We start from the raw sequence: 16,992 nt of genomic DNA on the forward strand, positions 1-16,992 counted from the left end.
TAACAAGCAGGCGGTATATCGAGTTTTGGTAATATATCGAAATGGTCCCAACGAGGTATGGGATAGGACAATATCATCGATCAATATGGTCTAATATGATCCTTCTTTGCAACAGAAGCTTTGCCAGAAATATACAATGAGATCAGACATATAAGCTTTCCAACCAGCTCGCATGGGAGGAAACCCCTGTCCTTGAATTTTAGTTTCATCATGTTCTGTATTAATGGTGACTGTGACATCTATCTCAATGCTTTGATTTGCATGTAAACATTTATTTCACTTTGTAGGAAAAAAACAATATATTTATCGAATATCAACATTCATATGATTTTTGGTTAACATCGCCCAGACCTACTAGGGATGCAGCGATATCAGTCTGTAATCGATATGGCAGGTAAAAGAAATTTGCTGATTGTTTAAAAACAGAAAAAAAATCAGGGCAGATTATATCCTGCCAATCAATTCTATCGGTATATGTCACAATCAAATTTTGTATCGATGCATCCCGAGTAACATGGTACCGGTTCGAAAAAATTAAGATTTATTTTTATGACATTAAATCAGCAAGCGTTCACTTTTGGGGAAAACCACAAAAGCACCAAGAACATCAACTTGTTTTATTTGTTATGTCATACAAAAAAAACAATAATAGAATCATAATATTATTTACAATAAAGGTCATAAATGGTTCCCCTATACAATATCACAGTATTTAATAATGCTTGCATCTCAGTCGTCTAACTCAAGGCCGAAATGACTGTACAAGTCTCTTGTGGTCACTCCACGCGAGCCAGCTGAGAGAGAGAAAGAGACAGAGAGACAGTTGTTTTTGTTAGTGGTCACATGGGGGTGGATGACGTGGTACAGGCCCCTATTGGCCCTCAAGCCAGCTGAAGTCACCATGGGGCCACAGCAGACAAGACACTCAGCAGGTCTGTCAGTCTGAAAAAAGAGCCCATTATATTGCATAATGCAGCCTGAATATCGGAGGATGTCATTATCATAATCTTTACACTAGAGAGAAATACCAGTTGTAACCCACTGATATGAGTGGGATGGTGGAAGCGTGTAGGCCTAAGTGATTATGAAAAGCAGATGAACAATTAACATGTGTGAAATGTGGACATTTGTATTTCTAGGCTGTGAATCTGATAAAAACTCCCAGATATTTATCTTTATTTCAGGTTGATACTAAACTTAAGAGATGTTCATTTATACTGACTATCAAACACATGCAAGATGTGGCAATAGCACAAAAAGTATTTGGACAATTAAAGGGAAAGTTCACTCATAAATGAAAATTCTGTCATCATTTACTCACCCTCAAGTTGTATACATTTCTTTATTCTGCTGAACACAAATGAAGATATTTTGGAGCAATGTTTGTAATCAAACGGTTTCTGAGCACCATTTACTTCCATAGTATTTGTTTTTTTACTACTATAGAAGTCAATGGTGCTCTTGTTTTCTGCTTCATTACAAATATCTTTCTTTGCCTTCAGCAGAACAAAGAAATGTATACAGGTCTATAACAAATTAAAGGGGATTAAAGGCAGGGTGCACAATCTCTGAAAGCCAATGTTGACATTTGAAATCACCTAAACAAACACGCCCCTACCCCAATAGAATCTGGACCTTCTTTTGATAGACCCACCCCACAAAGGCATGGGCCGGTTACCGGTTTCAAGGTACATCAGGGTTTTAAACAGTCGAGGTTTCAAAACCACTAACATTTTCTGTAATACCGTTTGCAAGGTATGAGCTGGCTTTACACAAAATTAATCAAATCATTAAGTCATGTAATTTACATTTAATATACATTACAAAAATATTTTTTTGAAAGAAAATTATAATTTAAAGGCTTTATTTTCACCCAACATACATGTTGTATGTTGCGTAAAAAAAAGTATTGTGTTCAGTAAAATTTTTTTGTATAAGTCTGAAAATAACACATTTTAGTGTTGCAATGGCAAAACCACAATACTGCGAAACCGTAATAGTTTTGCTTAAGGTTATCATACCGGCAAAATCTCATAGCGGCCCATGCCTACCCCACACATACTCAACCCAGGCAACAATGTCGGTTAGTAGACATGGCCTCTTACTGCTGATTGGCTACAAGTGTGTTTTAGTACTCGGCCCGACTTTCTTTTCCAAAGCGTTGCCTTTAAATGATGACAAAATTTTCATTTTTGAGTAAACTATCCCTTTAATTTTCCAAATACTTTTTGTGCTTTTGCCACATCTTACGTGTCTATCTAACTATCACTTTAAATCACACTTTTAAGGATGCATGAATGTCACTGTAACTAAACATCCAAGCAAGCAGCATCTGCAAACATATATTGCTTTACCTTTAAAATGTTATGATTTTTTGCAATTACTTTTAACAAGGGTAAATTTAGTGTGTGCTATAAGCATATTACATAAATTAACACCCGCCAAGCGCCAAATGCAGGTAGATTTTCCGTTTGGCGACTAAATTCAAAAGGCTACCCGCCACACTGGCGGGTGATTTTCATACCAAAATATTAATGCAATATAATGTGTTTGCCAGTAACTAATCTGGGAACGAGGTGAGCTAGCCACTGAACGTCTCTACGCTCCAAGTCTCGCACTAGAGACGGTCTGTTGCTACCCAGCAAACACAGAACGTTCCCCTAACGTTCGTTTTTGGTTATATTTTGGGAACCAAAAATAACGTTCTGGGAACGTTATTTTTAGGGTTTATTTTTTGCAACCATAAAATAACGTTCCCATAACGTTGTAGGGTGGTTATTTTTAAATAACCTAAAAATAACTTATACAGAACGTTATTTTTTGGTTATTTTTTTGGAACCATAAAATAACGTTCTCATAACGTTGCAGGGTGGTTATTATTAAAATAACCTAAAAATAACTTATACAGAACGTTATTTTTTGGTTATTTTTTTGGAACCATAAAATAACGTTCTCATAACGTTGCAGGGTGGTTATTTTTAAATAACCTAAAAATAACTTATACAGAATGTTATTTTTTGGTTATTTTATGGTTCCAAATAACCAATAGCCAAAGAAATGAAGTGAATGCATAATTAAACCCATTATTCCTTTAGTGTGCACGTCTAATATGCGCGTGTTTGTCTGCACGAGCTTACCGCCTTCTTCACGAGTACCCGCTTTAACTTGTGCTCAGGAAAAGTCGTTAATTTAAAAAATAACGGTCCTTTCGTTTTTACCTCAGAGACTAACATTATTTTAGCGGTTCTTTTGTCTCTTTCTTGATTTAGTAACTTAAATATGTGAGAAGAAATATATATACGAGTGATTTCCAATCGATTTGAGGAGAATTTGAGGAGAATATAATGTTAGAAACTTTTTATTGTTGTAAAAACGGATAGCCGGCTAACTGTGGTAAGATCTTTTAACCTAAAGTGACTGATTTATTTGTCATTGCGTTTTTACTTCAGAGTATAACATTCTAGCGATTTCTTTTTTGTTTCTTCTTTAGTAGCTTAAATATGTGAAAACGAAAATATATTTGTATTATTTCCATGAAGAGAATATGAAGTTAGAAGCTTTTGATTATTGTAAAAACTGAGAGAGAGATGCTGATTGTTGTTACTTAATAATGGAGAGGATATCTGGTGTGGGGATGAGCAGGAAAAGTTGGTTTACATGGAAATCCAGTCTTTTTGTTTGTTAAAAAACAACAGCATCAAAACAACAACAAGAATAGCAGATTAAACATTGTGATTAGAGGCCCTATTGGCTTTGTATTGGCAAAATTTTGCCTGTGGTAAAACTAATTGAATAAGCCTGTGCTATGCCCACAAAGTCAAGTGGCATTTTCTTATCTGTGACTTCAGTTAATATTTCAGATTCAGAATCTGATATATAGATATTTCACTTGGGTTAGAAGAAAAATGTGTACTGATGATTGATATGTACTGAAAATTGATGTGTTATTTGTGTTTTTATAGATGTTTTGTCTTAATATTCTACATTAAAAGTAATGTATTTTTTATTCGGACTACTTGCATTCATTTCAGGCTACCAAAAACTGAAGAGTGCCTGCCCGAAGGGCTACCAGGGATTTTGAAATTTTGCGAGCCCTGCCATGAATACAGCAAATGAAATTAGTGTACTTGTGACAAAAAAAGGCTGTTTATTATTCTGGCCGGTAAAAAATATGCTTGGCTGGTGGATTTTTTCATCTACCAGTCCCCGTGGCAGGTGAGCCAAAAAGTTAATTTCGGACCCTGTCTAGAAACATATTCCACTAATACCTGATGACCAGTGGGTTTATAAGTATAATTTTTTTTATTTTTTATGTATCCATTATTTTTAAGTTTTTGCTGAAAATCATGAAAAACGCTGGCGCTGGCTGGCAACTTTTTAAAAAAATGCTGGCGGTGAAAGAGTTAAAGTATGGCTTAGTGTCCAAATGCTGTATGGCTATAGCTTGAAAACTTACCTAATCTGCCTAGTAGAGTTTGTCCAATGTCTTTAATATCATTGTATTCATGCAGCAAATCTATGTGTTGATCCAATTCCTTCTCAACAAATCCACTGCAAAACAATAACAAAAGCATTATTACATTTGACATTAAATCTCTTTACACATTTAAATATCTAACTGACTTAATAATAATCAGATTTTTTAGTGTCATAAGATTGATGCATGAATTGTGTAATGTATCTGTAATGGAATCCAATTACTTTACAGTCCTCTAAAAGCATGAATGTGCCAAATTCACTACTTACTCTTTCTCCAGCTGGGCTATTTCTGAATCGAGTAGATCAAGCGTTTGTCTGAGCTCTTTGGCCTCTTCCTCTGGACGGACTGCACATTTCACCCTGCTGCTGTTCTGAGCCTGTAACACAACACAAAACATGCCTCATATAACCCTTAAAGGGGACATATCATGAAAATCTGACTTCTTTCATGTTTAAGTGCTATAATTGGGTCCCCAGTGCTTTTATCAAGCTAGAAATTGTGAAAAAGATCAACACAAAAACATAGTTTTGGTAAACCCTTCTCTGCAAGTAGGGCTGCATAACAACTAATCGCAACTAATCTTTTGCAGAATAAAAGTTTTGTTTACATCATATATGTGTGTGTATTGTGTATAATAATTATGTATATAAATACACACACATGCATATATAATTTTAGGAAAAAAATATGTGTATATATTACGTATTCATATTTATATATAATACAAATGAGATATAAATATCAAAAAGTATATACACATGTAAATATTTCTTAAATATATACATGCATGTCTGTGTACTTATATATACATAATTATTATACACAACACACACACACATATATGATGTAAACAAAAACTTTTATTCTGCAAACGATTAGTTGCAATTAGTTGTTATGCAGTCCTATCTGCAAGCATGTGAAAAAATAGCTCATTGTAATTTGGCTCCCCCTGTGATGTCAGAAGGGGATAATACTGCCCCTTAATCTGCACTATCCAAACACAGCACTGGCATTTAGTGAAGAGATCAGCTCATTTGCATTTTAAAGGACACACCCAAAACGGCAAATTTTTGCTCACATCTACAAAGTGGCAAAAAAAAAAAAAAAAAAAAAAACATCTACAAAGTGGCAATTTTGACAGGCTATAATAAATTATTTATATGATATTCTAAGCCAGAAGTTCACATATGCACTCTGGGGACACCAACAATTTATTTGACATCTTAAAAAAGTCTTGTGAAATGTCCCCTTTAACGTTACCTGTGTTCACTTTAGCCATTACTCCCCATGCAACCAATTCTGATACATACATTACATTTGATCCACAATATACTATCTACATTATATAGTACATACAAATACTGCACACCTCAAATCACGTTTTTAAATGAAACATCTTTACTTACCGGAGATTTAAAACCAGAATAGACGTTCCTGCCCCTATATGTGGAATCTGAAGATCTATATGGAATAAGCAAACACTGTTAACCATGTTTAAAGAACAAACAGCATCGAATTAATCGAGTTTGCTAAGTGCTCGGTATTTTTGTTTACCTTTTTCTTAAAGACACGCCCCCTTGTCGCGGCGTAAGTTTGACGCAGGGGTCATCAACAAGGACTGTAGTAGGTTCTTCTGCCGACGCTTCCATTTCTTTAAAATCGACGAATTTTAATTCATGAACAGCTAATACACTACAGTTTTGTGACTCACTCCTATACTGTGTAAAATATAAATTCCCGCCATGATGCCTCGCCGCACATGCTCAATCTGGTCTTCCGGAGTAACGTTACGTCAGTGTACGTTTTACACGGTTGTGGCTAGAAGGGATACAGCAAAGGCCGAAATCTTGTAAATATGACAGATGGGCGCTCTTTTATCTTAATACTACCCCCAAACCCAACCCTAAATCCAGCATTTCAAGAGATTTAAGGCCGTAGCTTTGTCACATCTAGCAAGAACCGCTGTTTTCATCCTAAACCTTAAACCCAACATATCGCGAGATTTTGGCAGTTGCTGTATCCCTTCTAGCTAATGCGACCGAAGTCCCGCCTTCCAGATAAAAGAACCAATCATCAACCCGCATACTATCCATCCTAAATAAAAATTTGTAATTAGTATTCCCCAAATCATAATATGTTAAAATGAGTATTCAAGACGTTCCCGGATGGTCCACTTACACACGATAGAAGAAAAAGATGAAGGTATGGCAATTTTTATTAGTTCTCCTTTTTAGTCGGTAGATGGCAGTACAGGTTAAACAATGGAATGACTGAGGGGAAATAAAATATGTATTAATTTATTCATCATCTGTTTCATTGCTCTTAAAGGGGACATTTCAAAAGATTTTTTAAAATGTCAATTAAATGGTTGTTGTCCCCAGATTTTGTATGTGAAGTTTTAGCTCAAAATACCATATATAGATAATTTATTATAGCATGTTAAAATTGCCACTTGTGTGAGAAAAAAATGCCAGCTGATCTCTGCACTAAATGGCAGTGCTGTGGTTGGATAGTGCAGATTAAGGGGCGGTAGCCTATTATCCCCTTTTGACATCACAAGGGAGCCAAATTTCAATTACCTATTTTTTCACATACTTGCAGAGAATGGTTTACCAAAACTAAGTTACTGGTTCATCTTTTTCATACTTATTAGGTTAATTGAAGCACTGGAGACCCAATTATATCACTTAACCATGGAAAATTCAGATTTTCATGATATGTCCCCTTTAAATTGGACAATTACTAAAACTAAAAACTAAATTAAAAATGAATTTAAAAATTATACCACAAAACATTTTATAACATTTCAGCCTATTTTGACACAGTGTTTCCAATAATTGTAGACATCTTCTATGCAAAAATCTACTTTGTAGTTGCGCAAAAATATTACAGATTCACTTCGGCATTAACTCATTCAAAATTATTCTTGAATTTGCTAAAACTAATCACGATAAAAATTTAACTATATAAACTATATATATATATATATATATATATATATAAAAGGATGATGGCACATGTAATCGTGTGGAACATTATTTAATTTAAACATTATTAGTTAAATTTTTATATTCATCTCCCAAGGTTTTTTCCTCCTAGGACTTTTTTCCTCCTGGCTAAAAATGCGGGAGGCTTTTCTCCTAGGTTTTTTTTTCAACCCCGGGTAGTCAGCCGACACTGGCTTAACTTAGCACCATCTTCTATACGTTACATTATTAACACGCTCGCTTGTAAAGTTTATTCATATCCGCCACATTTTGCCACTTATGTTGTCTGTCGATTTTTCTGTGTTTTCCACTGCTTCTATTAATGTAAAGCTGCAATTACCAATTGTAAAAAGCGCTATATAAATACAATTGAATTGAATTGAATCAAAGTACCGCAGGAGCAAGACGAGGTCAGCCGCCAAGGTCAGCCGCTGCACTTGCCTCAAAACCGGCTGCGAAAACCTTGATGACAACACACTTTCTTATTTTTTTGTTGTTGCTTAAAGGACAAATACAAAACAAATATATCAAGGTTCTACAATACATACCTTATTCTTATTGGCCAGAAGACAACGATGCATGCATTTCATGTTTATCCCAAAACCTTTAGTTCCAATAATGCTTACAAATAAAATTTGCACATAGCTTATTTAGTTTTTATGTGTGGTATAGGTATATAAATAGTTTGAGTATTGGTGGAGATGACATTTACCATGTACATCTCTATAAGTATATACAATTGAAAGTGCAGTGGAGACTGGTGAGGCCATGATAGTTACCACACTGACTGAATGCAATATCACCTTTTTAAATCAGTACACACAGTATTGATCAACAAACGGTGTAAATGTGGACTAAATGTGGTATGAGGGAACAAACAATCAACATAGATGTCCAACTAATAATAGCAAAGATTTATACATTGTTTTTGGGAAAAAAGTTTTACACCTGAAGGTGTTTGTAATGTAAGGTGGTTGCTAGGATGTTACTGCCTATGTCAAATGAACCCATATGGTTAATAGATATGTAGCATGGTGATACGGTGTGTTTTGGGGTTTAATATGGATCTTTGGAACAAGCCTATTATTGTAGAATAGTAAAAGAGACTGATGTTTATAATCAAGCTACATTATTCATCATACGGTTATTAGATTATATGGAGAGTAAATGGAGACTCTTGGAACCAAATCATAGTAATCTCAAGTGCATTTGTTTTTATTTCTTTTCAAGCCACAATATGTAAGAGGTCACATTCAAAGGCTGCATATGTCACCAAGGCTGCGACCTTCGAATGCGACCTTCTATTCACGGAAACTGAACATGGTTAACATATGGTGAAAACAACATCTCCCGTCGCGAACAAACGCGTTTAAAAGTGCGACCTCTAGTGGTGAAATCCTACATATTGTGCCTTTAAAGAATTTTAGAAGAAACAAGATTAATACATTGATGCTAATATGAAACTACAGTCTCCCGAGCTGTGAAAAAGTAACCCATTTGCAATAGTATGATGTATTATAATATAAATAATATGACATTAAACGCTTTCTCTGTGGCAGGTGGTCCTGGCATATCTGACAGTATGTGTTTACGTTGAGCTGGCATGCTGTTGTTGCTCTGTGTGTTTTGATATCCTGCTATGCAAATTTGATTTTTTTTCCTCAACCATCAACTTAAAGCATAAATCATGCATGACTGGCAGGTCCACGACATGCTTTTTAAAATGGACTTAACCTTGAATGATCCGATGGTCTTGTTTTTAGTTTTGGTTATTTTTTCTTTTGTGTGTCTACCAAGATGATAAATAACCAGAAGAGTTGTATTAGTTATTGCTATTGTAGTGTGAATCTCACAAAACCATTCACTATTAAAGGTGCAGTATGTAAATTTTAGCGGCATCTAGTGGTGAGGTTGCGAATTGCAACCAACGGCTCAGTCCACTCCTCACCTCTCGCTTTTGAAACACATAGAGAAGCTACGGTAGCCACCACCGCACAAAATGTCATCGTCGGAGACAACTTAGTAAAAAAAGTTTGTCCGTTAAGGGCTTCTATAGAAACATGGCGGCACAAAATGGCGACATCCATGTAAGGGGACCCTCGGTGTATGTAGATTAAAACGTCTCATTACATATAGTAATAAACACATAACGGTTCATTATGAAAGGTCTTTATACACCCCTAATAATATTGTTTTATATATATTATTTTGCATTTCGGTCAAGAGATCCTTCTAAAAATGAGACACTGCACCTTTAAATCCTATATCTCAATATTAAAATGTAAAAGACTTTTCTTTTGATTTTGGTACCAAATACGGCCTAAACATTTGTTTTTGTCATGTTTTCATGAAAATCACCTATTAAGCCTGAGTAAATAATATAAAACATAATAAGTCTACTTTATAAAGTCATTCAACATCTTTTGAAAGTGATATAACTAAATAAAGTACAGAATGTCGTGACATGTATTATGTTTAGATTCTGATGTAACTACAGGCAATGAAGTGAAATATTTGCCATCGCTGCAGATGAATCTCAACAGTTCGAGACAAGTTGATTCAGCATTCATTGGATAATCCCAGCTTGTGATATTGTGGCAATTTTTGCTGTGGATGTATCAAAAGCAGTCGGGCTATGCATGACCACCCAGTGTTATAGAAAAAGGGATTTGGGTAAGAGAAAAATAAATAAAGGTGAAAAACAAATTAGTCCATCCACCCGACCCTCCTAAAGCATGCTTTATTTATTCTCTCATAAGATGAAAACTTTAGTCCGTCCTTAATCTTCCTCTGAATTCACCACTGTGTGGTATCATACATGTGGTCTCTAGATAAAATATATAGTTTTTAACATAAAATACATATAATATTAAATATAAACATACTTTTTACTTCAGTTCTTCTCATGACAGTTCAGCATACAGAGGACTGGCTATGGAGAGACGAACAATGATATAATTTTAGTTGAACATTGCGCTCACAAAGCCAAGTTCATGGGTTTGATCTCACACTTGCTGATAAAATGTATACCTTAATTTCACCGTACTTGACTTTGGTTTAAAGTTTCTGTTAAGTGCATATTGTAAATTGACAGTAACATTATCTTATTTATGAACAACACGTTGTGGTTGTCTGAAGAGAGTCAAATGGGTTAGGAGAGGATAATAAATTAATCATAAAAAAATAATTACTAATTTTTTTTTTTTTTTGGGTGAGCTTTACCTTTTAAAAGTCTTTAAATGAAGCTCATGTCCATCCATCTGCCAAAGCCCTTCTTCCTTGGTCATATTTTAATCTCTACCTCTTTCGACCGGTACACCTAAGTGGTATTTATTTGGCCGTGTCTGAGGCTTGGCTGGAAAGAGAAGCAAGCTAATGCATAGAGACTGACCTCCATTTCCTTTATCTTTGAAACGGTCTGCAACAATCTTAGACCAAAGTGCTGATCCAAGAACAGTTTACGCCAACCTACAGCACTGTAGTGCAGAATTCAGTGCTTATTCCTATAAAGCTATGTGTACAGCATCACTGTAGGCTAATAGGTAGGCTGGTACACTTTTTGTGTCAGGTGGTACAACCAATGTAAAACTAGAAAAATGCTTTTTTTCAAACACATTTTAATTGTATTTAAGTATATTTATAAATTTGATAACAGCTAAAAGCTTTATCAGCATCCAAGCAGAAGTCTGTTCAATGCAAATTCATTGCAGAGGTCAGGTGGTGCAACCAGAGAGGGTGCAACTGCTATGAATGCCCCAAAAAATAAAAACTTTAAAGGGATAGTTCACCCAAAAATGAAAATTCTGTCATCATTTTCTCATCCTCATGTTGTTCTAAACCTTAATGAATTTCTTTTTTCTGATAAACACAAAAGAAGATATTTCGGAAAATGATGGAGCTGATTGTAATCATTGACTTCCATAGTAGAAAAAACAAATATGATGGAATTCTTTGGATACCATCAACTGTGTGCTTGCCATCATTTATCCAAATATCTTCTTGATCATTTATCACAATACTTTCATAATATTTGTTTTCCTACTATGGAAGTCAATGGTCTTCTGTAGTTTTCAATTATCTCTGAGATGTCTTCTGAACTTCTCTTCTTGATTTACAAGATCAAACATCTGTATAAACAAGATCCAACAGAACTAAGGACTGCTACTGTTCAGAAATCACATGTATTCATGAATATCAGTCATGTGGCCTTTTACGTCATGTCGCCATCTTGCGTACCTACAGAGTACCAGTAGGCTACTGACAAGCATTGGCTAGCTTGCTACGATTTACGGATTTCTTATCTTTTACTGATTATGATTCTTACGGATACGGTAAATGGCTACAAAAGACAACATTTCACATCTCGACTGTCATGAAAAGAAACGCTCCTTAAAAAAATATCTTGGTTAGGGTGTGATGCCTACACGATCCCTGATGCGTTCTTCCAGCCGTTGTCAGCTGCTATTTTTACAACACCAAGAAGGCGCGACACAACATAAAACTTTGCTCGAAGTATCACCTGGATCTCTACACATGAACGCAAGCATTAAAAATATTGTTTGTGTACACAGAGTTTACTAAAAAGAAAGGTTTTGGCTGTTATGGCGTCCGCTCGCATTCTTTGCCAGATATAAAGAATCGATTTCCGAATGCGAATGAATGAATCTCATATGAGGCTCTTCTTTTCAAGTAGAAGGTCACTATTGTTTTTCACTTGCGACAAAATAACAAATGTGCATTTATATGGAACTATGGTTTAGGAGCTATCCATCTTTACTCTCCTCCCTCCTTACGTCACATTCGGAGATCGATACATTTTGACTGGCAAGATGGCGGCGAGCGGACACCAAAACAACCAAAGTCAGTTGTTCAAAACCTTCTTTTTAGTAAACTCTGCACTAAGGTGACCACATTTTTAAAATGAAAACCGGGGACATTTCGTAGTTAAATGGTCAAATATCATTAAAATCTCATTTGTTGTTATCTATGAATAAAAAATGGGGACAAAACGTTTTTTTTTTAAAGTTTTCTTCTTTTTATTGTTGTGAAAAAATGACTTACTTCTTACTTAATAGTATTTTTGTTTTGTTTTCAGTACAAATATCTAAACATTCTTAAATCAAGATGCATTTTTTTGATAAGCAAAATCCCCTAAGAAAAATCTAGCTTTAATACTAAAAAAAATTAATTGAAGTGAATTTGTGCTTAAAACATGCAAAAAATCTTTTTCTTGAATTTTTTTCGTGTTGGCAGATTTTTTTGCTTGTTTTAAGCATAAATTTGATTTTTTGGTTCTAAAAACTAGACTTATTTTCTTAGGTCATTTTGCCCATCAAGAAAATGCATCTTGACTTAAGAATTTTTTGATATTTGTACTGAAAACAAGAGAAAAATACTAAGAAAGTAATTTTTTGCAGTGTTTCTAATTCAATTAATTGAACAATTTCTGTAGCCTAAATCCTATTTTTTTCCCTTTTTATACAATGCACAGAAACATACCTCATCAAAAATGACATCTAAGGTACTACTTCAGCTGATTTCATATCATTGTAAACGTGAAGAACGGAAGGAATAATGTAAAATGTAAACATATTTAGCCTACACAAAACAAATGCCCCGTACCATGCTGTGATCAGTTCACTTCATTGGTTTATTACTTTCATTTAACATTAGTTTGTACCTTAACCCCCGATAACTTTAACTGTTTTCATATATAATGACGCTTTCTCATGTGTCTCGTAGTAAATTCTTCATCGCTAAATCAGTGGCGTGCGCAAGTAATAAGTAGATCGCGGCCCCCTCTGCTGGTGAAAATAATCATTACATGATTGCTCCGGTCTGGTACTACAAACGCTATGTTGATCGCGTTTTTCAGTGTATTTGCTTGTTGTTTTAGACGTGCTGTAAAACGGGGACATTGCAGGGGACTGCTCCAGTTGGGGACAGAACACCAAAAAACGGGACTGTCCCTGGAAAACGGGGAAGTCTGGTACCTTAGTGTTCACAATCTATCTTCTCAATGCTCGAGTTCACGTGTAGACACACAGGTGATACTTCGAGCAAAGTATCATGTTGTGTCGAGCCTTCTTAGTGTTGTAAAAATAGCGATTTTGATGCTCACAACATATTGAAGGCATAGATACTCAAAATGGCGGAAGACAAGTTTGAGATGTGATATTTATGAATAGATTAACAAAGCAACGTAATCACAAGCTACTTTTCATTATCAGTCATTTCAACCAGTTTATTTTCCACATTGTGTTCTTATTTGTATTTATCCAATACAGTAACATTTCAGCATCACTTTAAAACATGAAAACAAAACTATACTGTAATAAACCAGCGATGCAAATAAAACAGTTTTGAAATAATCATAACAATACAGGCACTGAGATGTGTGCATGTGTGTGTACAGACGAATAAATAGGTCATGGTGTGTGTGTGATGTGTAGAGAAAAGCTAAGATAGACATCTGAAATCACAACACAATCACATGGTGACCACAGAAGTCAATATCACCTGTAGGACTGTAGTGTGTGTCAATATACACACAGCCTGAAAACAGCATCACTGTCGAACCAAAAGAGGCTAGAAACAACAGAAGGAAATATTTTCAAACATCAGTGTCATTATTTAAAAGAGGAAAGTTGAAACGTCCCACCGGTTTTCACATCAACACGGCAAAAATGCGCATAAATCCTTCTGGCAGATGATGTTCTGTTTAAAATCCAACAAGTGACGTCTAGAAAGATCTGCAGCCCTTGAAATTCAAACATTTCTGTCCCGTATTCAGTTCACTTTCAGACTTTTAAATTAATAAAACATTTTATGATTGATATAATGCAGGTGAAGCAAAATTCTGATCTTTTAAAGTTGCTGTGACCAAGCAGAACAAATCATTCAAACATCTAAAACGTAACCAAGAGTTTGGAAACTGTGAAAAAAACATCTATTAATATCTATAACAGCACACAGAGAGGTGCTGAATAACATTTGTCTGTAAAAAATAATGCCTCTCATCCCTAGCATACGTCTAGGATGTCGAGATTACTGTTTTATTCAGCAGTTTTATTGCAACCCATTTAGGACTTTTTGTACTGTATGTTGGCTTGTTAAAATAAAAACAATTGTCGTTTATTAACTATAATTTATCATTTAAATATTCTGCTAAAATTCCATTCTATACGTACGCTACATGAACAATTAAAAAAAGGTTCGATAAAGACCGCATACTCAAGAATTTCACATGTCTGCGTTGTCATTGATGCGTGTCCTCAGAAAATTGTAAGGAGAGCATGACGTGATCTCCTTGACTCTTCTTTGCAATGTCTAAAACCACACCAACAATGGAATAAGAGAGGAAAAGAGTGAGGACGGTAGGGTCCGAATCTCCAGTCTCACCCCATTGCCCTTACAGTCCTTAGCAGCATGGGCAACAGGTGCCCCGTTACAAACAAATGCAGAATTCGTCATACTGTAAATACACTCAAAGGCCACCGGCAAAAAGTAGACCATCACATCGACTTTTGAGTCTACTGCCGTGTTAGTCAAACGTTTAAACAATTGGACATCCAGCTACACGTCTGTGCTAATGCTGCAGCTTCGCGTGAACACCCCCCTCATGGTAACCGAACGGTTGAGGTTTAGTTTGTGGTAGTTGGGTAGAGGTGTCGGCAGCTGAGTGGGCAACGGGGAGGGTATCGGAGAATGCAAATGAGTGGGTATCGGTGTGGGTAGCCCCAAATCTTGTTGATGCACGCTGCGGTAACTGATACGTTCGCCACCGTTCCGCAGACCTTCGGGCTGTTGCAGGTAAAATGGCTCATAATGTGTGCAGGACGGGCAGTAGGTCTGCGAGCGGGTCAGTTTTCGAACCGGCGGAGGCGGCGTGTAGAGGGCGGGCCCATTGGGGGCGGTTGCCATGGGGACAGTCGCCGCCAGGATGTTGTGGTTGGAATGGACCGGCGGCAGGCGAGACGTGACGGCGAAGTCAGGCTCCTCCTCCTCTGACTCCGACTCCTCCTTCTTACAGCAATAGTACTAAAACATGAAGTTTGGGAATAAGCGTGTCAGTTTAAAGATGTAGTGTTACTGTTAAAATATAAGTTATAGTGAAGGATCTATACATAGTGTATATATGGTCCAGGTACATATTGCTGCATCATATAATGTAGCATGCATTTCTAATTTTTTTGACTGAATTATCAAATCCATTAGAATTTGTTCCAAGCAGCTATTTATTTCTTTTTAAGTCCCACCGTGGGGAAAACCAGGTTTTTATTGTTGTTTTTACGTCTATGTGGTGTTTTTAACTCTTTCCACGCCAGCGTTTTTTTTCCCAAAAGTTTAATGCCTTCCAAAAAAAATTCTTCTTCAAATATATAAACGTACAATATATCAAATGAAAGAACAGATAATTGCTTTTTTGTAAAGTATATTTGTTAGAGATCAGATTCAGAATGATGATCGAAACATACATGGAGTTTTTACCGTTTTTGGATCAGTTGCTGCTTCAGTGTTTTATAAGTGAGTAAGAGCACCACCTAGTGGATAATAGCGGAAATAAGGATTGGCGTAAAAACACGTCATTGGCAGGGAAGTGTTTTCTCTTCCAGATAATTTCCTCACCACCATGTCATCCAAAATGTTGATTTCTTTCTTTGTTCAGTCGAGAAGAAATTATGTTCTTTGAGGAAAACATTTCTCATTTTAATGGACTTATTATAAGGGTCTTATCTAGCAAAACAATTGTCATTTTGACAAGAAAAAAAAAAAATATGCACTTTTAAACCACAACTTTGCGTCTATCTCTGGCTGTGTAACGAGCCAGCACGACTTCACGTAATTGCGTAGTGACGTAGATTGCGTGGTCACGTGTTACATATATGAAATGCACATTTGCGAACCATTTTAAACAATAAACTGACACAAAGACATTAATTAGTATCATTCCACATACAACAACGTCAGAACGGTCCTCTTTCTCCACATTTTCTAAACACTGGGGCGTAGTTTTGCATACGTCATCCATGACCTCTTGACGTGATGACGTATTGCGTGAGGTCGCGCTGCCGCGTCACAGGAATGGAGGAGGATGAGAAGTTGAGGTTTAAAAGTGCATATTTTTTATTTTTCTTGTCAAAAACACTGACAAACGTTTCGCTAGATAAGATCCATTTGCCTCGTTTGGGATCGTTAAGAGTCCTTTAAAACTCCGTTGAAAATATCTGTTAAGTGTTGAGTTATGTTTTAAGTGTTGGTGTCCATTAAAGTCTATTAAAATTAGAAAAATCTTGCAATGTTTTTCTCAAAAAACATAATTTCTTCTCGACTGAACAAAGAAGGCCATCAACATTTTGGATGATATGGTGGTGAGTAGAAAATCGACCAATCCTTTAATTTCCGAGATAACTCGACAATGGCGGGGAAAGAGTTAATATGTCTTAAGACAAGCCATGGGCAAATTCATCATTTAACACCATTGCTGAGTATTTTCTCCAGTCTCATTCCCCCAGTTTAAAATCA

The 16,992-nt window shown here is 35.8% G+C and overlaps 2 protein-coding genes across 4 annotated transcripts in view; both read right to left on the reverse strand.

The window, feature by feature from the left end:
- Nucleotides 1–599: 599 nt before the first annotated feature.
- Nucleotides 600–6,430, reverse strand: swi5 (SWI5 homologous recombination repair protein). 2 transcript variants are annotated; one of them, XM_055207174.2, is made up of 5 exons: nucleotides 6,035–6,417; nucleotides 5,887–5,941; nucleotides 4,747–4,856; nucleotides 4,457–4,551; nucleotides 600–794 (listed from the first exon to the last, which is right to left on the reverse strand). In XM_055207174.2, exons 1-5 carry the CDS (start codon nucleotides 6,127–6,129, stop codon nucleotides 730–732), a joined length of 420 nt encoding a protein of 139 aa, XP_055063149.1. In that variant the 5' UTR covers nucleotides 6,130–6,417; the 3' UTR covers nucleotides 600–729. The 2 variants fall into 2 exon arrangements, with proteins under 2 accessions (XP_055063149.1, XP_055063150.1); XM_055207175.2 differs by lacking the exon at nucleotides 600–794 and adding an exon at nucleotides 801–942 and having other exon boundaries at nucleotides 6,035–6,430.
- A 7,266-nt stretch (nucleotides 6,431–13,696) lies between these two features.
- Nucleotides 13,697–16,992, reverse strand: part of fam163ba (family with sequence similarity 163 member B, genome duplicate a) — a 34,680-nt gene continuing 31,384 nt past the window's right edge. For both annotated transcript variants that reach the window (XM_055208920.2, XM_055208919.2), the window contains exon 3: nucleotides 13,697–15,507. In XM_055208920.2, coding sequence (XP_055064895.2) covers nucleotides 15,043–15,507 — 465 coding nt within the window. In that variant the 3' untranslated portion in view covers nucleotides 13,697–15,042. The remainder of the gene's footprint in view (nucleotides 15,508–16,992) is intronic.

Source organism: Misgurnus anguillicaudatus, chromosome 12 (genome assembly GCF_027580225.2).
Source record: "Misgurnus anguillicaudatus chromosome 12, ASM2758022v2, whole genome shotgun sequence".
Classification (NCBI taxonomy): Eukaryota; Metazoa; Chordata; class Actinopteri; order Cypriniformes; family Cobitidae; genus Misgurnus; species Misgurnus anguillicaudatus.

Excerpts from the sequence above, each read along its gene's own strand:
- swi5 (XM_055207174.2), bottom strand. The coding sequence starts at position 6,129 with ATGGAAGCGTCGGCAGAAGAACCTACTACAGTCCTTGTTGATGACCCC. Across the intron at positions 5,942-6,034 it reads GGCGTGTCTTTAAGAAAAAG|ATCTTCAGATTCCACATATA; the intron begins GTAAACAAAAAT and ends TATTCCATATAG. Across the intron at positions 4,857-5,886 it reads ATTCTGGTTTTAAATCTCCG|GCTCAGAACAGCAGCAGGGT; the intron begins GTAAGTAAAGAT and ends GTTGTGTTACAG.